The sequence below is a fragment of the Harpia harpyja genome, chromosome 12, assembly GCF_026419915.1.
Source record: "Harpia harpyja isolate bHarHar1 chromosome 12, bHarHar1 primary haplotype, whole genome shotgun sequence".
Lineage (NCBI taxonomy): Eukaryota > Metazoa > Chordata > Aves > Accipitriformes > Accipitridae > Harpia > Harpia harpyja.
In genome coordinates, this window is record NC_068951.1 from 16955977 (window position 1) to 16980075 (window position 24099).

The following is a 24099-nucleotide window of genomic DNA, read 5'->3' on the forward strand; positions in this document are numbered from 1 at the left end:
CAGGGCCAAGCGCTCACCCAACCTAATTACAAACAGCACCCACCCCATTGCATCGCATTTCCATATTTCAGCGCTGTATGGGCAGAAATTCATGAGATAAACATGAGCTTGCCAGCATCTGGGTTCACATCCTGTGGGCAACAGGCTGCATCTCTCCCCAATGCGTGGAAGAAAGAGGCCCCGGCTCCTCGTGATGCAACCGGTTAATTAAACCAGCCCTTCACCTCTGCAGGAATAGGTTTAGATCTGGCTTGGGACATACATAAATTAAAGTCAGCGGCTTCGGACCCTGGCCCACCATAGTTTATTTGTGAAGGAAAAGTAAAATTCAATGTGGTTTTTCCCTTCTCAGGTTTGGTTTTTTTTTTCTGCTCTTCTTCTCACGGCTGAGAAATTAATTGAAGCGGGGCAGGATTTCAAAGGTGCTTGCGGAGTAGGTAGCTGCACAAGGCCAGTTAGAGGCAACAGGGTGTGAGAGTGCATGCGTGTTCACCTCTCCTGAAAATCCCATCCCTCATCAACCAAGGATTTGCTCCCCTGGGGCAAACCGAGGTGCTTGCAGACCGAACCATGCGCACTTGGCTGCAAGCAAGACACAGCCGATGCTCGCCCAGAAGAAGTGTTTCTCTTCCAGGAAGGTGGGCTTGGGAAAATTAAGGGTCTCTGAATGCAGAAGAGCTTCAACACCAACAGTTTAGCTGGTATCATGACCCTAAATGAGTTTAAGCTTAGAGCAGGGCATGGAAGCAGCCGTTTTTGGCTCCCACATGCCCTGCTGCTCGCCACCTGCAGCACCCCTCTTCCCAATAGGTCCATGCTTGCCCATTTAATCACCACTCTGGGCTTGACTTTCTCTGTTTTTCGTGGTTGGAGGGATTTTGAAGGTCTAAAGACGAAACCTCTCCCAGATCCATTTCTTGGATGAGAAAGGGGAGAGCACACATGCCCTGGGCAGACGGTGCCACGGGGCTGCCAGCTCATGGCACAGCTCGTGGAGACCCCCCAGCCCATCTCCATTTCTCCCCAGTGTTTCAGCTCTTCCCCCTTGGGAATTAAAGCACCACTATGGAGAAGAGAAGAAAGGCATTACAGGGAAGGATGAGGCCGGTGCTCCCTTTCTGAGCACCCACTTTCAGTGATCAAATGCTAAATGATTTGATCAAACTCTAGACAACTCACCTGTGTACACAGGGAGGTTTACCATCCTAATGCTGCCCGAGTTTATTATTACGAGTCAACAAATGAAGGGGGGATGAAGTTCTTGGCAATGATTTGAGGCTATTTAACCTCCTTATACTCTTTAAAAATATATTTAGCAGCTGCAGTCTTCCATGGGCTCTTCCCTCTACTGGGGCTGTCAGCCCTGCAAGCAGGACAGGGTTGGGCTTGTCATCGCTGCCCCAAACCCTCACGGGCAGCAGAGCCGGGAGCTATCTGAATAGTAGCTGCAAATTAAATGCCACGGCACAGCTCTCCCTGGGGACGTGATATAAGGAAAGGGGAGATTGATTTACCAGCAAATAGACAGAGGTGTCCAACCCCCTACTCCTGGGCTTCCCCACCCCAACCAGCGCTAGATGATCATTTTATATCTCTGCTGTATGTTAAAACCAGAGCTAAGGGGTGGGGAGGAAGCCAAGAAATCCATCCTACACCAGCGATGAAAAACAATTTAAGGAAAGAAAGGGTGAGTGGGATGGGTGTGCTGCCAGGGAGCCGGAGGGCATCAGGAGCAGAGCGGCCAGGGGAAGCACTGGGACTCCAGCTGCAGGGTGGGAAAGATGAGGTCTGCCCAGGCAGAGGCTGCTCCCAGCACCCCCAGCCCCACCACTCTGTCCATTTTTAACAAACATGGTGGTTTATCACAGCCAGGTGCCCTGTCTTAATGACAGGCACAGCTGTAATCTGGATTTCAGGAAACGCTTACAACCTGGGGCACGCTTGGTTTTAATGAGGGTGATATACCTAAGGCTCAGCTTAAGGTGGCTGGTGCTACAAAGGCAAGCGATGCTCATGCGCCACCTTGGAGATGCTGATGTGCATCAGATTACACCAGTTCTGGTCAATTGGGCGAAGCACAAGCCAGAGAGAGGACCACCAGGAGCAGTCCCAGTGATTAGGTGCATCTCCAGCACTGCAATGTCACCTGCAATGAACCTCCCAATGAGTTTGGAGCAAACGACTGGGGAGAATCAAGATTCAGGCCAGGACTCATGTCCCAAAAATACAAGCCCCAGAAGATGCTCTGCTCCCCCCCAGGCATTGGGCTTGATACAGGAGTCACAGAGAAAGATTATTTCCCCTGTGAACTGCAGCAATGAGAGACTCCAGGAGTCAATGGACACGCACTGGAAGCCGTACGGAAGAGCTGATACTTTCATGTACCACTTAACCCAGCACATCGTGTTCACCCCTCAACACCTACGTGAGCTATTGAGCCACCTAATGAGCAGGAAAACGAGATACCACAAAACTTCATGGTGAATCTCAGAGAGTAGCTCTTCCCCCAGGTACAGAGGTGCTGGCAGGGGCTGTAGTTAGAAGCCCCCTGAAAACGATGCATCTTTGCTTTGCAACCAGCAGAGCCCCCCTGGGGATTTAGGGAACCATCCATGTCACTCCATAACTCCAGCCTCTCTTCTGACTCAGAAATCGAGGCAGCATCACCCCTGGGCTCCCCAAAGCACAACCCCCCCCCCCGGCTGGGAAGTAAACATCTCCCATTCCTAATAGGAACTAATTAAGCACCTTTTCCTCCTTTGCCAGCTCACACCATACAGTATCCCCTCAATCTAGAGAACATCAAGTGCTTATTAATTACATCTGAAGTGGTTCCTCATTAGTGCTGACACCACAAAGGATGAGTCACCCTGGGATGGGGTTGGGGGAGAGCTTCAGCCGCAGGGCCAGGCTCATGCTGCCAGCACTGGGATGCCAGCATGGGCAGGGACACGTGGACACACAGCTTCCTTGTGTCTGTGCCATGGCACTGGAGGACATCGTGCCTTGGGTTGCACTGGCGTGGTGGGATGCCCCATCATGGAGCAGGACCCCCCCATCCCAGCAGAGATGAACCCTGGGGGCTGCGGTTTGGCTGACTGCTTGAGGACCGTGCCCAGGGATGGATTTGGCATGGGAGGACGAATTCAGCAAGGGGAGGACATCCTGACCAAGGCACAACTGCTCTCCCACATCCCTCATCCACCACAAGAGCTCCTTCCATGGAATTAATTAGAAAAGTAATTAAGAGAGCTCCCCTATGAATATTTATAATGGAACGAGCCATAATTACCATTCCTTGGAGGAAAAGTGCCTTCCTACTCAGCCGCAGAGAGGAGAGGGGAAACGCAACACCAGCCAGGGGACCAGAGGCACCGTCTGCTCCTGCCTTCGCATGTACTTGCCCACACACAGCCCCTGGGAAACTGCCTCCATCATCCCCACGCAGGCCTGAGCAAAGCGCTCCCTTTCCACCCCTGGGGGTGGCATTTTTGGCAGCAAGCCGTATTTCCCACAGTCAGGTGCAATTTACTATTATTTCTGTATATGAGCATCACATACACATTTTGTATGATTTCTCTTGCTTTTAATAACACCTCCTTTCCCACCCTGAACAGTTAAATGGTGGCCACTGCCATTGACTTGCCCTGCTCCTGCCTAGTAGCTCTTATCAGCCCTAATCTCCTGGAGCCACAAAACGCCTAAAAAGCAATTTCTGAAAGTTTTACCCGTCTCCCTTCCACTTACTTCTTTTTCTCCATCCACACTCTCCCTCTCCGATCTATTCTTAAAATTTTACCTGCCCAAACAACTCACTTTCAAGCACCTTTTCCCAGTAAGCTGCTGGCCGAGTCCCCACCTCACTACCTTCATCCCAACTTTCCAACACCCCCAATGTAACAGCAAGGGAAAGCACAGGGGACCATGGAAATTTTGACTTTCCTTCCCAATTCCCGCACACAGTTGAGCTTGAAAACTCTTCCCAACCCCACTCCAGCTGGCAGCAGAGCCAGTCCCAGGAGCATCCCAACCCCTTGGCAGCTGAGCTCAGCTACCACTGGGTGCCACGACGGCCAACGGCATTCGCTACAAAGAAATATCTTGGAAAAAAATGTTTTCTTGTGGCACTTGGGCTCCACTACCAGATAGAAGTAGGAAGCAAGGAAACATGAAAAAGTGAAAATAACAGATGGGTTCCTCAGGCAGTGCATTGCTGCAGTGCTGGGGGCAGAAGAGAGGGGACCGCAAGGAAGACGAAACAGCTGGATCCCCTTCCATGTCCCTCACCCTTTGAGGTCCTCCTGCAGCATTGCATCCACCGATGGAAAATTTGGCCAGGGCCAAATTTCCACCCTCTCCTTCCTGTATGAGGCTGGCTTGCAAAAGATGCTTGGTCCCAAGGGCAGAGCAAGAGCAAAGGGAGGAGGTAGATATGATGTTCATCCCACAGTGGAAGTGCTGGTGTTTTAGAGACCCCATGCACCAGAGCCACCTCAGCAGCCACTGGGGCTGAGCAGAACAAACCAACTGAGACCCCAGCCTGCAAGGAGTTCAAAGGAGAATTCAAAGCAGACAACAGGTTATGGTAACTTAATGTAACTCAGCTCCAATCTAACTACCATCAGGTCATTGGTGGTTGCGAGTGTTGCTACATGGAGCAAGGAGCAGCTCAAAGCAGTTTCCAGGCTGAAGCACAAAGGTGGAAAGCTATGGTAGCTCATCCTTTCCAGCTCACTGACAAGCAAGATGTTCCAATGGCTCAATGTCCAAGTGGAAACCAGTAGCAAGTGGTGCCCCTCTGGGGTCCATACTGGGACCAGCACTATTCAGTATCTTCATCAACAACATAATAGGATTGAGTGCTCCCTCAGCAAGTTTGCAGATGACACCAAGCTGAGTGGTGCAGTTGATTCACTAGAGGGAAGGGATGCCATCCAGAGGGATCTTTACAGGCTTGAACAGTGGGCCCACATGAACCTCAAAGTTCAACAAGGGCAAGTGCAAGGTTCTGCACCTGGGTCGGGGCAACCCCCAATATCAGTACAGACTGGGGGATGAATGAATTGAGAGCAGCCCCGTGGAGAAAGACTTGGTGGACTGGTGCATAACGAACTGGACATGAGCTAGCAATGCGCGCTTGCAGCCCAGAAAGCCAAACGTATCCTGGGCTGCATCACAAGAAATGTGGCAAGGAGGTCGAGGGAGGGGATTCTGTCACTCTACTCTGCTCTTATGAGAGCCCACCTGGAGTACTGCATCCAGCTCTGGGGTCCTCAGTACAAGAAAGACATGGACCTGTTGGAGCAGGTCCAGAGAAGGGCCATGAAAACAGCCAGAGGACTGGAACACCTCTGGTATGGAGAAAGGCTGAGACAGTTGGGGTTGTTCAGCCTGGAGAAGAGAAGGCTCCGGGGAGACCTTATTGCAGCCTTTGAATATATAAAGGGGGCTTGTAAGAAAGATGGAGAGAGACTTTTTACCAAGGCCTGTAATGACAGGACAAGGGGAATGGTTTTAAACTGAAAGAGGGTAGGTTTAGGTTGGACATACAAAAGAACTTTTTTATGATGAGGGTGGTGAGACACTGGACCAAGTTGCCCAGAGAAGTTGTGGATGGCCAATCACTGGAAGTGCTCAAGGTCAAGTTGTTTGGGCCTTTCAGCAACCTGACCTAGTGAAAGACATCCCTGCCCACAGCAGGGGGGTTGGACAGGATGATCTTTGAAGGTCTCTTCCAGCCAAACCATTCCATGATTCTGTGATTCCCACACTGGCTCATCCCCATGCCACAGTGAGGAGGCAGGCAACCTGCTCAAAAGCTCGCAGCCAGGGAAAGGACCTTCTGCAAACAGCATGAACACACTAGCACTGTCCATGTTGGTGCCATCACCAGGGACAGGAGATATGCCCAAGCTGCGGGGTGGGACAACACCCGCTAACCCCACCTCTGAGCGCAGCCACCTTCTCCCTGCTGAAATCCCCACCCGTGTCCCACGCTAGTGGTAGCAACAAGCAGGCAAAAAAAAGCAGTCTCCTCCATCCTCAACATCTGTTACACATAAGTCAAAGCCACACAAGATTGCGGGGATTTACGGTATGTAGGCAGCTCTGGAAGCTTTTCTTAGCTGTGAAACATAATTTGCACCTTGGGCTCTCTAAGAACAACTTGTCCTAAATAATAATACTTGATTAAGAGCTCATGAGCAGATCGGATGTGGAGGCAGGAGGTCTGTGATAGCTCCAGGCCTCAGCCTGTCACCCTCATCCCAGCACCACCATCCCACTGTGAATGCCAGCCCTACTTGCCCAGCATGCTTAAACAGATGCCCGTAGCAGAACCAGGACATTTGGGATTAGCCAGAAGATGATGGTCCCCAGCAGCACCCAGACAGGCAAAGAACCTTTTTGCCATGCCCAGAACCATTTCAAGCTTTCAAACAGATTCCCCATTTTGCAACAGAGCAAAATCCACAAGCATCAAAGCAATCCCTGCTCCCAAGGAGAGCAACCAGCTCCCTCCATGTCACAGAGGGAACATGCATGCCGGCATGCATCAATCCATCCCAAAGCTATGTCCAGGGCAGGTTTATCTAGCAATTGGTTTTTAGCGCCTCAGTGACATCACACCTGTAGATAGGTACTATAATATAGTAAAAAATACAAAATGAAAAAAATCAGATCAAAATAAGTCAATATCAAGTCTCACCTCACAGGCAATTTACCTCCAGGCTGCAGACCCAGCGGAGGAATGCCAGTTGAGCTAGGGCGGAAATTCAATTCCTAATTCCCCTCGTATGTCAGTTTCCCAGGACGCCTCTGCTTTTACGGATGACTTTTAGACAGCAAAGCCCAGAAACCAGACCTGAAGTCAGAGCCCTCCACCTCTGGCATGGCACACAGCCCCATCCCCTGAGCTTTGCAACTCCCACCCAAAAGCAAGGAGACAGCAAAGCTCTGCCCACACCCACCAGAGCATCATCCTGGAGAGGCCCCGGGGGAGCAACAAGTCGAGGACAACGTTAGCCCAGGCATCATTCCCTGTTCAGAGATGCTGCCACTGGGAGCTCAACGATGCCCAGGCAGGATGTGGCCACACCAAAAGCACCGAGGTGACCAGCTCCTACCCCCAACCCACAGCTCTCTCCTTTCTAAAAACCATTTTCATATAAATATCATACAAGCAGGTGAGTCCTGGGCTTAACATGAAAATGAAGCAATGTGGTTCCATCCCATGCCATTAATTACATTTTCTTGGTTGCTGCTCACTGGGTGAGGCTCCCCTGGGAGCCCAGGGTGGGGGAACATCAATTCCCTCCTCATGTGGGTTTGCACATCTTAATTTGAGGTGCCCACAACTGAATATTTAGTCTGGTTTGATGCTCTGATAGACAAAGCGTGGATCATTTCTTGGCCGTGAGTCTGCTGCACCGGCTGAAGACGGATGGATTTTCCCATGGCTCCTCAGCCCTCCTCCAAAGCCTTGCTTAAGTGTGTGAGTGATGCTTTGATTTAATCACCATGCTCCTGCTCTCGACGCGTCCTCCGAGATACAAGACACCGGGTGTGACAAATGACCACTTTTAACACACTTGGAGCTAACACCCACGCCACCACTCCATTTGTCACTGTCCGGATGCAGAACAACCCGGGTAGCAGATGCAGAGGTTTGGAGAGGGTAGAAAATTAGAACCTCAGTAATCTGCACTGATTAGTTTTCTTTTTCCCTCACCCTGGTGGGCTCCATCCTTCCTCTGCACATACCCACAGTGCCCCAGGAGTCGGCTGGCAAGTCCAACCCATGCAAAACTCCTCCGACGGCCAGGGGAATGCAGGGTGAGGTGCAGCAGCGTGACTAGCTCCACCTAGTCCATGGCTTTTTCACGGCTTGCGTTTATGCAATGGGTCTTTCACTTATTAAAACATCATCAGTGAAGGCCTGTTTCCTAAAGCAGAGGTTGCAGGAGACCTGCAAAGCCTGACTGCAACCCCAGGGCATGGCTCCCAAACAACTAGCCAGCTGGTGTAAAAAAAAAAAAACCTCCTTTATTATTATTATTACTACTATTACTACTACCACCACCACCAGCCAGCTGGGGTAAAAAAAAAAAAATTTTTTTTTTTTTTTTTAATTATTATTACTAGCTATCTGGGAGAGATGCTGGCTCCTGAAGAGCTTGCCATGGGCTACGTGGTGCATTCCTGAACATGGGGCGAGATCCCCATCCCTTGCAAGTAAACAGCAGCAAAACGGCACCAGCTGAAGCCATTCCCAAAAAAGCTCTCGTGACTTAAAAAAGAGGAAAAAGTTATAGAAAGGCTTTAAAACTCCCCAGGCTGAGTCACGGGGTTTGCCAGGTGCCGGCAGTTTGCAAACAAGGGTGGGAACAATGTGGGTGCCGGATGCAGGCCGGATCCCGTGCTTCCTTGTGGCTCTCCCATTGTCCAGGAGAACAATCCCTGCTCCAGCCAGAGAGCACAGGGACTTCAGCAGTGGGGTGGGAGCCAGGTCTCCTGGGCTGGTGTAAGCAGATGAGGTTAGGAAAGCCGAGCGCGTTTTGCAGCCCTGCCGCCGCAGAGATGCTCATGGATCCATGCCCATGGATCCATGCCCATGGCAGCCCCTGCAAGCGCACACAGAGCTTTGCACCCCAATATCCCCAAAAAAGATGAGGTTCCCCCAGCACTTCAGCTACCACAGAAAGTTTCCTAGATGGACCATTAACAAGCCAAGGGCTTGGAAGCAGATTTATGCCCCCATTTGTAAACGAGCTCATGAAAAGGCCCTTGGGGAAAAAAAAAAAATTCAATGAGTGATTTTTCTTCCTCTTTTAAGACTGGAATCAATGCAACACTCAAAAGTTCTCATTGGGGTGGGGAATACATAAACAGCCCATGGTACAATTTGAGGAGGAAAAAAAAATGATATGCAGAAAAATAAAGCCATACATCACAGCTCAGGGGCTGTTCCCTAATCCCTCCGAGGCCATGTGTAGTGATGGTCTGGCTAGGGCAGCCCAGCCCTGTGATGCTCACCTGGCCTCTACTCACACCTTCCCTGGGACATTTTCCAGGTTTCTCCTTCATTTCTCCTTTGGAGGGGTCTGGATCGCAGGGATGACCCAGACCCCGCTCAGGATTTGGGGACAGAGCCAAAGAGTGGTGGCTGCGGTGCCTGAGCCCCCCTGCCGGCAGCATCCAGGACAGACAGTCCCCCATCCCTGCACCAGGGGAAAGAAAAGGGCCCGAATCCACCCGAGGAACATTTTGGCTAATAATGTCTAATTAAGACTTCCATTAAAACCCATCACACTCATTAGAAAAAAAAAATTAACAAGGTTTTCCTGGACATTTTCCTTGCAAAATTACTACGGAGGTTAATGGATGCCTTCATTAAGGCATAATTTAAGAAAAATCACACTTTTTTCTTTTTCTTTCATTTTTTTTGGAGGCGTGGTGATTCAAATGCTTCTCCTCTGCAGCACAGCCGTGGTAAAACTGGGCTGCCTGTTCCACCCAGCGGTGGAAGCAGGGAGATTGCTGCCAGGCAAAGGCAAAGCCCCTGCAACAAAGGGGAGCATCCATCCATCCCTCCAGCATCACCACTCGGATTCGGGAAGAGCTGGGAGAGCTGTCACTTCCCAGCGCAGCCCAGCCAGGGAGAGCAGCTTGGGCTGAGGCAGGATGGGAGAGGGGGCAGAAAACTTGATATTGTGCCAAAAAAACCCACCAAACCCAAACCACAACCTACCAAAAAAAGAGGAAAAGGCTCATTTTGAGCAGTCAGAGGTTTGTGGCTCGGCTAAACCTGGGATAAAACACCCCCTGGACGTCTCTGCTGCCGTTAGGGATGGAAGGTGCCCTGGCTGCATGCATGCCCTCACTTCGGTCTAAAAGCAGCTTTTTTGATGGTTAGTATCTAGCAGGTGCCCAAGCCCCTGAGCAGAGGCGCAGCAATGCACGGGAAGGAGGAGACCAGCCGCAGCCCCAGCATGCTGGCGACCCCGTCCCTGTGCCACTAAACAAGCTTTTTCAAGCTTTTCAAGGAGAAAAGCTTGAAATCCTGCTACCAAACCCATAGAGAAGAGAAACATCTTCCCCACAAAGCCACCTAAAACGTCATGAGCATCAGCCACAGAGACTCCCTTGCACATGAGCCTGCCAGTGCATCAAACATGTGTCCATGGGCGCAGATTGAGATGGAAAGGTTTTGAAACAAACTGGTTGACCCCATCCTGGTCCCCAGGAAAGAGCTTGAGGAAGCACTGACAGTTTTTAAGCCCAATTATTTAAGATTGCAGGTGGGGGGTCTCTGTGGGCACCCCAGCCCTCAACGCGCCTACCCTGCTCCAGGATGCTGCCAGCCCCGCCAGGTACCCTGGGACTGGGACAGGGCTAGGTGCCATCGCACCCCAGGGGACACCAGAGCACTCCCCTGCCAGCCACCCTCACCACCAGCTGGTGCAACACCCGCAGCCACCAAACCAGGGATGGGGAGAGGAATGCAATTCCCAAGCAAGCTGGGAAGCCGTGGCTCCGCTAAACCAAATCCAAGGGCAGATGGAAGGAGAGACGGGCAGGGCAAGCACTTTCTTTTTATCTCTTTGTTTTTCCCCTCTTGTTTTAGAGGTGTCCTGGTTTTGGCTGGGATAGAGTTAATTTTCTTTCTAGTAGCTGTTATAGTGTTATGTTTTGGATTTAGTCCGAGAATAATGTTGATAACACACTGATGCTTGCAGTTGTTGCTGAGTAGCATTTATACTAAGTCAAGGATTTTTCAGCTTCTCGTGCCCAGCCAGCAAGGCGGCTGGAGGGGCACAAGAAGTTGGAAGGGGACACAGCCAGGACAGCTGACCCGAACTGGCCAAAGGGGTATGCCACACATGTGACGTCATGCCCAGTATATAAACTGGGGGGGAGCTGGTAGGGGGGGGCATGCATTGCTGCTCAGGAACTAACTGGGCATCGGTCAGTAAGTGGTCAGCAATTGCATTGTGCATCACTTGTATATTCCAATCCTTTTATTATTATTATTATTATTACTGTCATACTATTGTTATTGTCATTTCATTATTATTGTCATTATTAGTTTCTTTCTTTCTGTTCTATTAAACTGTCTTTCTCTCGACCCACGAGTTTTACTTCCCCCCCCCCCCCCCGATTCTCTCCCCCATCCCACTGGGTGGGGGGAAGTGAGCAAGCGGCTGCGTGGTGCTTAGTTGCCAGCTGGGGTTAAACCACAACAAGAGGAGAAAGCATTCAAAAAGGGATCACTCATGGTTTGGACAAGCTGGAATAAGGTGCCAGAGAGGAAGCTGCAGGGAGGCAAAAGGCAGCAGGGTCAGCACAGAGGTTTGGAAAAGAGATGCTTCCCAGCCGTGGAAAAGTACATGGACCAGCAGCATGGAGGAAAAAAAGAAAAATAAAACCAGCCCAAAAAGCAAAAAAGGGCCTTTCTGCAGCCCCTGTGACGCTTGGCATGCTCACCCTGACCCAGGCATCAGGGTGGCTGGGCATGGAGCTGCAGCACCCTCAGAGAGGTGCACCCTAAGGCACGGGGGAACAGGGTCCTGTGTCCCCGTGACACAGCGAGGCAGCCCACAGTCTCCCTTGCTGCCATCTGCCCGTGGGACAAAACCAATATAACCTTCATCACCCAAGAAAGCCTCTCCTGGGTGCTCCAACACAGTACGGTGGCACAAGGATGGACCATGGCACAGGGAAAAGGCAGGCAAAGGCACAGCCGGAGAGACCAAAAAGACGCAGTTCTCAGCACAAGCAACAATTTGATTGGGAAAACTTGATGTCTCCCATATTTTAAGAGTTAGCAAATTATTCTGCTACTCATTACAAAATGTTCATAACTATTATTAAAATAAATAAATAAACCAAACACTTTATAAATCCTGCACTCTGCTGTTGTTTCCAGCCTTCTGTGATGGATAAATGGAGGAAATCAATAATTATTGCCAGAGCTGATCGGCAGGAGGAGAGGATAATGGAGGAACTGGCATGGGGCTGCCCACTCCTTGACATTCAACTGGTGGGACATTCTCCCCCAGCTACCCCTTTCCTAAATCTAGCCCTCCACACACAAGGCAGGAGGGAAGGACAAACAGAGAAAAGAGACAAAGAAACTAAAGGGATGAAGACAACTAAAATAAACCCACACACAGCTTTGGCAAAGGTTCAGCACAGCCCAGCTCATCGGTCAGCAGCTGAAGAAGGGCTGGGGGACCCGGATGTAGATGGGGTGCCTTGTGGAAAGCTGGGGATGCCTGGGAGCAAGGATACTCGAGGAGTGGCCTCTGCATCACGGGCATCGCAGCCCAGCTTTGTTCTTATTTTGCAGGTTGTTTTTTTTTTTTTTTATTTTGCGGGTTGGGGTTCTTTTTTTTTTTACTTTGCCACCCCTGCTAGCTCAGATTTCCAGCTGTTGCAAGCAAGCAGGTCGGGTTCATTATCCCAAGCCATGGCAGCTTGGAGGCTCCTGACCATGCTACAACAGGAATTTGCCAAGAGGGGAAAATCAAAAGCAAGACAAGCCCAGGAAGCAGCAGGACCACTCTCTTGCCCCTTCTCCCTGGGTTTATAAATACATAGGAAAAATTCAGCACAAAGCTGATTTAGATCCAGACTTTTTCCTTCACCAGCTTCTCCATGCAACTGAGTTATCGCCTGGTACTGGGAAGGTCAGACAGAAAGTCAGCGTGATTCCAGCGGACAAAAATACAGTGCCCCATCCTCAAAGTCAAAAGGGATAAAAGCTGAGAGACCCACAACTGCCATCATTCTAGTGAGGGGCTACCTTGCCATCATTAGGTTTTAGAGTCAAACACCAGCAGAGAAAGGGTTTAATAATCCTCCTCAAGGAGAACAAGCGAAATCCACCCAGCATACTCATCCAAGGTCTCAAACGATTTCCCTAGCCTCCCAGCAATCCCTGCTACCACTTTTCCTCCTACCTCCTCCCCAGCACAATGATGCATTGCACCTTGACCACGTAAGGAAGCCGTAAAGCAAGGCTGAGGGATGGGGCAGAACAAGACGAATGGATTTAATATCAACCCGAAAAAAGCGTGGGCTATCGCACCAAATGAATTATTCATTTTGAATTCAATAACAGCCTCCATTTCGCATTGACCCACAGCTCTCACAGGCACAAGGTGCCAAAGAGAATGGGGTAGCCACTCCCATCAGGCTTTCAGGCACAGCACACCATCACCCAGCTGGAGAGCAACGCGGCTTCACACCAGCTGGGAGGTCTGTAGTGCCAAACCCCAACCAGCCTGGGACAAAAACAAATAACAGGGCAGACTGATAAAGAAAATCTCCCTTCCTCCCACCCCCATCTTAGTGTCGTGGTGGCAATGACCCCCCCCGTCACTCTGACCCTAAAACACAACAATAACCTCTCTGGGACTTGAAATACCCCTGATGAAGACTGCGCTCTGCCTGTGCCTTTCGTGAGCGGCTAAGTGCTGATAAAAGCTGGAATTAATGAATCCCTGAGCGGCCCTGAGCTCTGCTGTCAGCACGAAACCGTTCCGGTCTAATGGCCCCATGATAGGCACAGCCTCTATCCCAGGGGGTGGGAAAGATGAGAGAGGGCTAGGGGAGCTAAACAATTCAACCCTGTTTTTTTCCCACCGCTGAGGAATTAAGCCCATTTGCTCAGCCTGAAAATACCGAGGGGTTTTGGGGGTTTTTTTGTTTTTTGTTTTTTTGTTTTTTCCCCTTGGTGACAATTCCCCCAGGCTCGTGAAGTGGCTCATCTCAGGTCGACGAAGGCTTCAAGCAGATGTCAGGAGCGTGTGCCTCCCAGGAGCTGGGGTGCAATCCTGGCAGCATCCCTGCGAGGCAAACCCAGCGGGTGAACAAGGCAGGGGAATATGATCCCTTCAAGAGCAAGAAGACAAATAGAAAACCAACAAATTATTATTTCTAAACCTTGCGATGTGCCACCTCCTGCCTGCCAACCTTTGGGAAGGGCAGTAGTGGGCTCAGGTCTTCCCTCGTGGTCTCCAAAGTCCACGGAGCTACAAGGAGGAGCTTGATGGCCAAAGGGTGCACACGAGCTACCAAGAAGAGTCGAACCCAAGGTCAGATTTTTACTCAAACACAGTTAATTGTCCAACAGTCCTAATGTAAGCCCTGGTTCAGGCTTTTAGGACTGGTTTTAGTGAACTTCCAGTAGAGGCTGGTGGGTTTATTAGGTTTGGGTTCTGCGCCAGTGTTGAGCAGGACGTTCAAACACACAGGTCCCACACACAATGCCAGCCTTTCGTCCGTCCTTCTGATGTGGGAACTGGGAAATACTCTCACAAGACCGGGAGAGGGAAGTTATTGGAGTTCTGCTCCAGAGACAGCTTCTTACCAGCACCCGACAGTGCCCACAGGATCATCAAAAAAGCATGGTCCCATCATCACGCATGTCCTTGGTGCCATTTAACCACCTTCTTGCTCTGCACCAACAGCGTATTTTGGTGCCTCTCAGGATCCCAAATGCTGCCGGTCGATCCGTAAAGGACATTTCTACTCCTTTAGACCTGCCAGGATCCTGTATTTTCTCAAGGAGCCTGAATGCAAAGCATGCTCCCCACACAAAAGCAATATTCTCATCAGGAGCTCTGCAGAGCCCACACTTGGGCAGTGCAAGGGGTTTCTCCTTTGGCATCAGCACTGCCATGGAATGGGAGCACAGCTGGAGACGGGTGCTGCAGCACAGAACACTCAGCAAACTCCCAATGCACAGGGGTCTGCTCAGTGCAGCTTTGATGGCATGAACACATCATGACCATTTGGGGTTTGCACAAGAAAAGGAAACAAAAAAAGCCACAGAGATTGGTCTAATACCCCCCCTGAGCAGGTTTGCTCCCATGCCTCTCATGTCCTGCTGTCCTCCATCCTCTGCCCTGCCCTAAATTATGAGCACTCAGTAGGTGCAACACGCTCCTCCTCGGGGGTTAGAAGCATTCAAGAACCCAACTTCTTCCACCACTCCAGCCAGCAGCAGATAGAAAAGTCAACACCACCCAAACCTGTGGCAGTTTTACATTATCATTGTTTTCCTACATTTGTGGCAAAATGACATTATTTCCCAATTCCAGTCTTTAGCTAAAATTAGTATTTTTTTTTCCATTATGAGAAAATGACATTTTGCCATAAAACCATGTGTGCTCTGTTTGTTTATTCAATAGCGGAGGAACATCTTGCCAGAAATGCTCCGGTTTGTGAAGAGCCCTCCCTCTAACGGAGCGCTTCGGCTCCTCACAGGAACAGACCATCTCCTACTGGGAACAAAACCACGGTCAGCATCAACTGCAAAACTTGAAGAAATCCACTGGCAATGCTGCTCAATGTGAAAGCAAGGCAAAAGCACACAGGTTCTAGTGGTCTCCCAGTTGTCAGAGCACTGGCATGGGAAGGCATCGCTGTCCCCACCTTGGCCAGGGAGGAAGGTGGTTTTTCACAGTGAAAAACTACACAAGCTCCCACATTTAAAGCAAATGAACAAACAAGTTTCTCCATAGCTTGAATCCCAGTTTTGCCATTTTCATATACCCGGAGTTACAGGTGAAGAAGAAACACTGTGGTGGCCACCCCAAGGAGCATCACAGCCAAGCTTGGTGCTACACGTGCTGCCACCTGCAACTCCTCCAATCACCCCCTCCAAAAACAACCCTAAAGCACTCTGACACCTGCCTTTGACCTTCTCCTTCTTCCCAACCCTTCCTTGACCTGGTGGTGCCCACCTTCTAGAAGCTATTTGGAAAGCACCAATGAAATGGGGTTAGCTTCTTATGCAAAAAGCCCTCTCTTCTTCCCTCCTTCCCAGCAGCATACAAAAACAATACCTTAACTTGGGAGTGGAGAAGGAATGGGCAGCAAGTAAAGCTAATAGAAAAGAAAAAAAAATCCTCCAACGGTATTTGGGAAATATTCATCAGAATGGCCAAAGGACATGAAAAGCAGCGAGCACTATTTCCATATTTACAACTGCGTGCTGCAGAGGACTCCAGCAGGCAGCAGCATGCTGGTGGTGTGGCTGGGGGAACCCAAAAAACCAGCAAAAAAATTCCAATTAATGCAGAGAATCAGAGCGGCTTCGCTGCAGTCAGGCCTGACAGCAGCTGCCCAGCTCCCCCAGCTTTGCTGGGGAAATAATGAGGCAGATGAAAGCAGCTCAGCGAGCAAGCACTGGCCTGCACAGCACTTTGAAGGCAGCAGATCACACAGGCGGCTTCTAGCAGGCTCGCGGCAGCAGCTGCACCAGCACCCGCATCCTCGCCACGCTGCTCACCGAGTTTGGCCACTGACTGGAGCGCACTGAGAAGCTGCACATTGACCACTGCTCCCAAATCCCTGCCTGGTCCCTGGAGCAAAACTGCTTCAGGGCAGGTAAATGGTGCAGAGCCAATTTCACAACAGACACTGCCCAAACCAGCTTGTTTGGGGACAAACATTTTGTTGAGCAAAGCTTAAAAACACTAAAAGCACCTTGTCACCCAAGGCCAACCTTACCTTTGCAAGCCACGTTGTTCTCCGGCTCATAACCAGCCTTGCATGTACAGCGGCCAATGGGGACCATCCACTCCCCATCCCCATTGCAGTACAGTTTGATGGGCACGTCCACCTCCTCGGCGTTGGGGATGCAGGTGCCACGGGCAGTCACTAGAGAGGTGCTCTCCGCGCCTGTCATCGTCTCCGGGAAGATGGCGAAGTTCTGCACCACACTGGGGCACTTCTTGAAGAAGACCCTGACGGACAGCAGAGACATACAAGCCCCGTAGTCCTGGAAAGCCAGGTAAAAGCCATTGCGGGTCAGGGGCCCGAAACTTCTCACTTCTGTGTTCACCTTCATCAACCTACCACCAAAGTCCACCTGGGAGAAGCTCTCGTCAGCAGCAATGGTGTCCACTTTGAGGTAGGGTGCCTCCGTCCAGAAGGCGGACTTCTTGGTGGCAATGACAGAGTCTGTCTCGTAGTAGTAGAGGTTGAAGGTCTCCTTGCAGGAGCCAGGGACATTGGGGAGGCTGCTGCAGTCCCGCACAGTGAAGCGCATCTCGGTGTAGATGCGGTGAGCTCCACGCCGGTTGATGAACGTGGTGAGGAGCCAGTTGTTCTGGTTGGGCTCGAAGACGTTGCACACCTGGTACGTTCGGATGGTGTTGAGGTTTTCGTCGTAGCCACTGACTTCTTCCCACTGCAGAAAGGAGAAGGGAAAAGTGATGAGAGGGAGGCAGAGGGACCGGCGGTGGCCCGTGAGCCACAGAGGTGCCACTCACCCTGCACAGGGCAGGGCAGGGCTGGAAGAAGAATCCCAAAGCCCCAAAGGGGACTAGGAACATGGTCGTGGACACACGGCATGATGCACGTGCAGAAACACCAACCAGGCAGCACCAGAAGAAATTCTCACCCTGTTGCCTCTGCATGCCTCTCCCCATTGCTCCCAGCTGAAGCTAAAACATCTTTTCCACGCAGGCAACAACCTTAGCTGCCCTGAGAAAATGTAAAAATGGGAAGAAAGATGGTCCAGATACCGAGGCGGGAGGGAAAGCAGCACACAAGGGGCTACAGCTTCACTAAAGCCCAAGCCAGCACGTGGGCTGGAGAGCGAGCCTGACCCCAGGCTCTCGGCATGACGGAATCATTTCCCCCAGCAAAGAAAACTAACTAAATAAAACATTACCGCCATGGAGAGAGAGAATATAGATTTGCAATTCGATTTATAGAAGGGCATTAATATAATCCAGGCTACAATTTCAATTAAGGGACAGCAGCAAACTGTGAATAGTCTATGATGGCATTAGAGTCCTACAGACAGATTTACAACCTCATAATCCATTCATTTTAACTAATCCATGTTTACAGTCTCCTCATAACAGCATTATTCATATGGCAATCTTTAAGCAGCACTGTGAATATCAGGCGTAATTTCCAGGAGTGATGCTACAGCAGTGCTCACGCCTGTTTGTGCTTACAGGGGTGGGGGGGCACAACAGCAGATGGGTGATGCCAACCTGCCCCATCACATTGAGTCTTCCCAAAGAGCTGATGCACCACGACCAACCCTGCAACCTTACAGATTTTGCCTTCTTCCATTTTCCATTAAAAAAACATGTTCCTCACCTGCTCCCCAAGCTTCCCCCTTGTAAACCACAGCCCTGATGTAAAAAAGCGCAGGTTTTAATTTTGTTTTCAAAGCAGGGTCCTCCACACGCTGCCAACAAGCGTAACAGAACATTTGCTCCCAGGTCCACCTACTCAGCTCCGCTAAGTTTAAGCAAAGATCACAGCTCAAGGTTGCACACTGCTGTTAAGCAACATTTACCAAACCAGCAATAAAACCTCACGCATCCATCCGAGCGCTCTCCCTTCCCATCCAATGCCACGAAAGCACTGCAAAAACCCCTCTCCACCCTGGACAAGACATGCAGATTCAATGCCCTTTCATTACCAGACACCTCTTCACACAAGAAAGCTGCAAGGTCCTCCCTGACCAAGGGGGTTGGCATTGTTTCCCATTCCCACCTGGGCTTTGCATTACAGCCCCGTCATCCAATTAACACCAGACAACCAGCTCTCTTCCAGCACTTGCCCACCAACCTAACACCGGCCCCACTGCTCTGCTGTCTTTGCTGCAGGAATCCTCCTCTTCATCCCACCCGCCAGCTCGTGGACCCCAACCGGGTGTGCAAGAGGGGACCTGACCCGCTATCATTTTATTCATAGTTCCCATCAGGGAGCCAGCTCTCTCACCAGCTCCTTCCACTGGGCATCCCCTGCACTTTGCTGCTTTTTTTGGGGGGCGTTGCAAACAAACCTGAAAACTAAGAGGCAAAACCTACCAGCAGACCCTGCTGCACTTCAGGCACCCAGCACACAGGGCTGCCCGCAGCTAGGAACGACACAAAATACCACTTGGAAAACCCTCATGAGGGCTTGGGGTTGGATCCTGATGCTCTCTTGGGCATCCCTTGGGTTGAGTGCTCCTGCCACTGGGCACTGAAAAGCAGCAGATCCCTGTGGCTAGTAAGACCCACGGTGCCAGTGGCTGCTGCCATCGATGTTCTAACAGCAACAAATGCATCATTTTGACGAGATCCCACTACATAATTCACAGGGAGCTGGGGATTAAGACAATGTTCTTCTCCATCTCCACTGAGATTTAAAGCACGTCCACCGGGGAGAGCAGAAGGATAGCCCACGTCCCGCCACAGCCAGTCCCCTGGGACCACAGCTCCTGCTGCCTGGCTGGCATCCATGCCCTGGCACTAATGTCAACAGCCCCCCTGAGCCCCAGGGCCCATCTGTGAGCCAGGGTGAATAGTCACTCCCAGACCTCAGCACACCATGGGGGATGCCACCACCCAAAAGGACTCAAAGCCATGGAGCCCTGGCGTCAGGAGAGGTGGGTCATGAAATCACTCTACCTCCAGCCCCAGGAGAGATGAGAGGAGCCTGGGAAAAGGAGCTGACACCCCAGCAGCAGCCAGGAGCCCCTCTCCCATCCTCCCATCTCCTCCCTCCTGCCTCAAGGAGCAGGAAGGTCCCTTTTATAGACAGCTGCTACTCTCCTCCCTCCGGTTTCTTTGCTTTCCTCTCTGGTTCCCCTCTTCTTCACTTGTTCCTACTGTGCCACTGTTTGCTGCTAAGCCCCAAAGCAAGGCTGCTAGCATACTCTCACTTTTTGGATGGGATGGGGAAGCTTTGTTTTTTTTAACCCAGCTTTCAGCAGTTCGGGCTGAAAAAGAAATAGCACAGCCCTAGGGTGGCTGCTTTAGGGAATTGAAGACTAAAAACAAGAAAAGACCAACTAAATTTGGGGTCTTCATTGACTGCAGCACAAGCAGAAATCCCCAAGTGTATCTTAGCATTTCTACACCAGGCTGCTTGGATGGGTCACGGTCTGCAAACCCTCCCTGGCACCCGCACTCCAGACAAGCCTCACCCAAATACTGGCCAGTACCGCTAGACAAGCCAAGAAGCAGCACAAATCTGCCCTCAAATATTTGTTGTGAACTATTAAACAGGACAAACCCCAAAACCCAGTGCTGTAAGCGGGCAGCTCATAGAGACTACTGCATGCCTGAAGCAAGAAGAAGACATTGCTTATTTTCAACTAGCATCCAACCTACTCCAAAAGGTGCCTTGGCTGGGACATGATGCCTACAGGGGGGTTCACTCCAGGAGTCCCAAATACACTTCAAGATGCTCTGTATCCACCCAGCAAAGTGCCTGGTGCTACTGAAAAAAGCCCAGTCCATGAGCAAGGGGACTTCACAAGGGAAGTCACACTCTCCCACACATGCTACAGACTAACTGTGTCTTTAAATAAGGGACTTGGTATTTTAAAATACTTTGTGGAAGATCTAACATACACTCCTGTAAAGGAGAAGAGACAGAGTATTAATGCTGGATCACCACATGGACAGGCTCAGGGCACCCTGTGACAGGTGACGCAGGGCCAGGGATCAGGAGCTGGGATCTGCGGAGGGATGCAGGGATGTGCATGGAGGGATGCAGGCTGGGGAGATGCTTCACTCTGCAGAGGGCAAGACTGCCATGCCTTACGACGCAAGCTCCCCACTTGCCTTACATGGCTTTCAGCAATAGCAGCTGCAGGCAACTATTTATATCCCATCTCCATTACCTGCATGTGGCCCCCCTGCATTTTGCCAGCAATTTATCTGGGCCCAGATTTTTTCCACAGCAATTCAGTGGCAAAGCCCCACATTTCAAGGGCCTCTGACGTGCCTGGAGAGGATTTCGTGCCCACTGCATGTGTGGTTCAGCTTTGGTGACAGTGTGCAATCTCACTTCTTTTGAGGACCTGGCCAAGCCAGTCACACCCTAACAAAGGCGCAGGCTGGCATCCTTTCCCCTTTGGTGCCATGTCCTGGAGGCCCCAGGGATGGACCTCACTGCTGTACTCATCCCTGCCTGACCAGCTGCCTGTCCCACCGTGATGTCCATCCATCAACTTGCATCCCCTCCCACTGCTGCTCCTCTCCTCCACGGCTCCGTCTCTCACTTTCTCTGCTCAGGGAATGTGAGTCAGGTTATTTTATGCTTCCATTCCTCAAAGACTCATATTATATAAAAAAGATGTTTTAAGTGCCTCAGGGTGTTTTGTTCCTCATTACTTCATAAAAGTGACATTAATAGCCAGGGAAGAGCACTGCTGAGTGCAATTATGGATGATGTTCCAGGTATGAAAGCTGTTTTGAGCCTGTTAATGTTTCCTAATTACAAGTCTTTTGGCACAGGGAGAAGGAAGGATTGAGCGGGGGCATGGAGAGCAGTGACGGGGCTGGCCCCTTCACCTGGCAGGAGGACAGGCAGGGGAGGAGAGAGCACAGGGATGGAGAAAAGCTCCGTCTTTGCCGAGACCCTGGGATTGGTTCAGGGAAGGGACACTCAGCCCTGGACCGGCTGCACAGCTCGGCACAGCGATGCCCTGGCCGCCCCATGCCAGCCCGATGGGGGATCGCTGCTCCCACTGTGCCTTCCCCGGCTCCCCACCAGCATTTTAAGACAAAGAGCATGAACCCCACAAGATCGCATAAGGATCAGCTGGGTGAGTGGCACTTACCCCCGAAGGAGGGTTGGCAGTCCAGCCCAGCTCGGCCGTCGCCGTCCGCGTATCCATCAAAGTTTCTGAGGAAACACAAGAAAAGGAAAGCAAACTAGTTACTCCCAAAGCTTTCGATAATGTTATGAGCACAGAGCCACAAAAAAACATTCACGTGCTTTCATGGAGCATGCATCTGACCCTTGGAGCTGCTAAGAAATAGAGCAGCAGGTGCCCTAATACATCTAATTAACTAAGGGCAGCTTCACTCCAGAGCAAACAGTGCAGGACAAGACTCTTTGCAAAGAGTCACGGCCTGAACACTGCCCACGCTGCCATCCCTGATCCTCCCAAGCCTAGAAAAGGAAAAGAGCGTTACCAACTAAAAAAAAAAATTAAAAATTAAGAAGGTTGCTGCATTTCATGGAGTCATTACATGCACCTACAAAAAGCCGTCTAAACCCAAGCAGCAAGTTTGCATTAACTCCCTGGAAGCAGCAAGAAGCTGGGGGAAAGTCTCCCACAGCAGGCAGAGCCCACTCTCTCCCCCAGCACCTCCGTACAGGCTTTTCGGTGGGTCCCATCCAACTCGCTCACAGCTACTTGCTTTGCTCTGCAACACTAGATGTCCCCTTTTATGCACTACATCTGTCTGGTGCCCTAAATTGTTGTTGCACACAGTTATTATTTGTCAGAGTGATTTCAAATACGCAAATAAAAATCACATTGTTGGAGTGGTGTTCTGCTGCTGGGAGTCTTTTGATGGAGAATTTGGTGGGAAATATTTAAAAGCTGTAATACAGCTGACATTTCCCTACTTTTATTCTTTAAAAAAAAAAAACAACAACAAAACACAACAAGAATAATAGTGAGAGCAACAACATATAGAAACAGATGGGAAAAATCCTCCAGGTTTTATTTATTTGTTTGGAGCAAGCAGACATGCAGATTAATTTCCTTGATTCCTGTGTCTCGACCAAATGGGAGGAGGAGATGCGCTGGCAGCGGCTGGCATAGCTGAGCATCCCCCATCCCTCCCATTTCCTCCATGGTCCCAGGTAGGCATGGCAGCTTTGCAGTGCCAGGAAAAGGGGTGCAACCAGAGAAATAGAGGTCAGAAAATAAAAATCAGCCCAGGAACATGAACTGCCCCCGGATTGCTGCTTTTAATCTCTCCACGCCCGCTCCAGCAATCACAAGTGGGAAACGAGACTCCTATTAATCTTCCCACCCCTCCCTTTGCCAGCTGTCCCAGGATGGGAAGCCGGAGAAGCGTGACCGGGATGTCCCCACCCTGCCACGAGTGATAAATGTTCCCTCTCCCAAAATTCCAGCCAGAGCTGCCAACCTGGCCTGGCTCCCGGAGAGGTGAGCAGGGGCCACAGAGAGCAAGGCACCCCCACACCAGAGATGGAGTGAAAAGGTGCTTGGGAGCTTGCAAAGCTTCTGCATCCCTAAGTGGTCCTGGGATGCTGCTGTGGCACTGCTGAGGGGGGCTTCAAAGCCCACAGCCTGCTGCACCCATGCTTTGCATGCCTGCGCTCACAGTGCCCTCAGAGAGGAAACGTTTCAGCCCCGGCCTGTGCAGGGAACAGAAAAGTGCGGTAGCCTTCATGCCACCACATCATGTCTCCACCTGCAGCTTCAGCCCCTTTCTGTTTGGCAGAAGCCAGCTAAAAACAACACATCCCACCTGCAACTCCTCCCTGGCCCCGAACGGGGCTGGGAGCTCGTGCTCCAGACCTCCAGAGAGTTTCTACTCCCACCGCCCTCTGCCTTCCCGCTGCCCCCAAGCTTTCCTTCCCTTGCAAACAGATCTGCACCTCGTTAAGCTGTCATTAATCCTTGCTACGGCCCTCCAAATAAGCAGGCAGATGTGCCTGTGCATAAATAGATGCAAAAGTGGAAGCAAAAGGCCATGCAAATGTCTCCCAGTCCCCACTCCCAGCATGGCTACGTGGGGAGGGATCCTCTGAAAGCCCCTAAAATGCTTGCTGTTTTACCCTGCAGCAAACGGAGTGTCCTTGTGCCACATGGGAAACTGAGGCAGCAGAGCCCGGGGTGACGCAGGGAGCGTGGCTGGGCTGGGACCCGGACCCAGCTAGCCCACCCTCTCTGGTGAATAAGGACACACTCAGTTCCAGGAAAGGCACTTCTTGCAAGGGTTTGTTCAGAAAGGATTTTCACTCCATCATCTCCCTTCCTGTTCCACGCACTTACAGCTTCCTTCTCCAGGCGCTTTTTTTCCAGTGGGGTGATGACAGAGGAATGTACTTTTGATAAAGTACAGCCTTGGTGCAGGACGGTAGCACGCAAGGACCAGCTCTGCTCCAAGGTGGCATCCACCAGGATCCCTCCTGGCAGCTCCCTCCCAAAATCTCACCCCTTCCCTCCCGTTCTGTTCCTTCCCAAAGGCTCCACATTTTGGAAAGAAAGCAGAAAGGCACAGCAGCAATGCCAGCACGGCACGCAGCAGCTCCTGAAGCAGGAGACTTCAGAATAACTAAATAAATAGAGAAATAAAT

At 50.9% G+C, this 24099-nt stretch overlaps 1 protein-coding gene across 2 annotated transcripts in view; it reads right to left on the reverse strand.

Annotated features, from left to right (window-relative positions):
- Positions 1-24099, reverse strand: part of EPHB1 (EPH receptor B1) — an 84305-nt gene that overhangs the window by 36844 nt on the left and 23362 nt on the right. For both annotated transcript variants that reach the window (XM_052803792.1, XM_052803793.1), the window contains exons 2-3: positions 21596-21660; positions 16522-17203 (exon numbers count right to left, since the gene is read on the reverse strand). In XM_052803792.1, coding sequence (XP_052659752.1) covers positions 16522-17203; positions 21596-21660 — 747 coding nt within the window. The remainder of the gene's footprint in view (positions 1-16521; positions 17204-21595; positions 21661-24099) is intronic.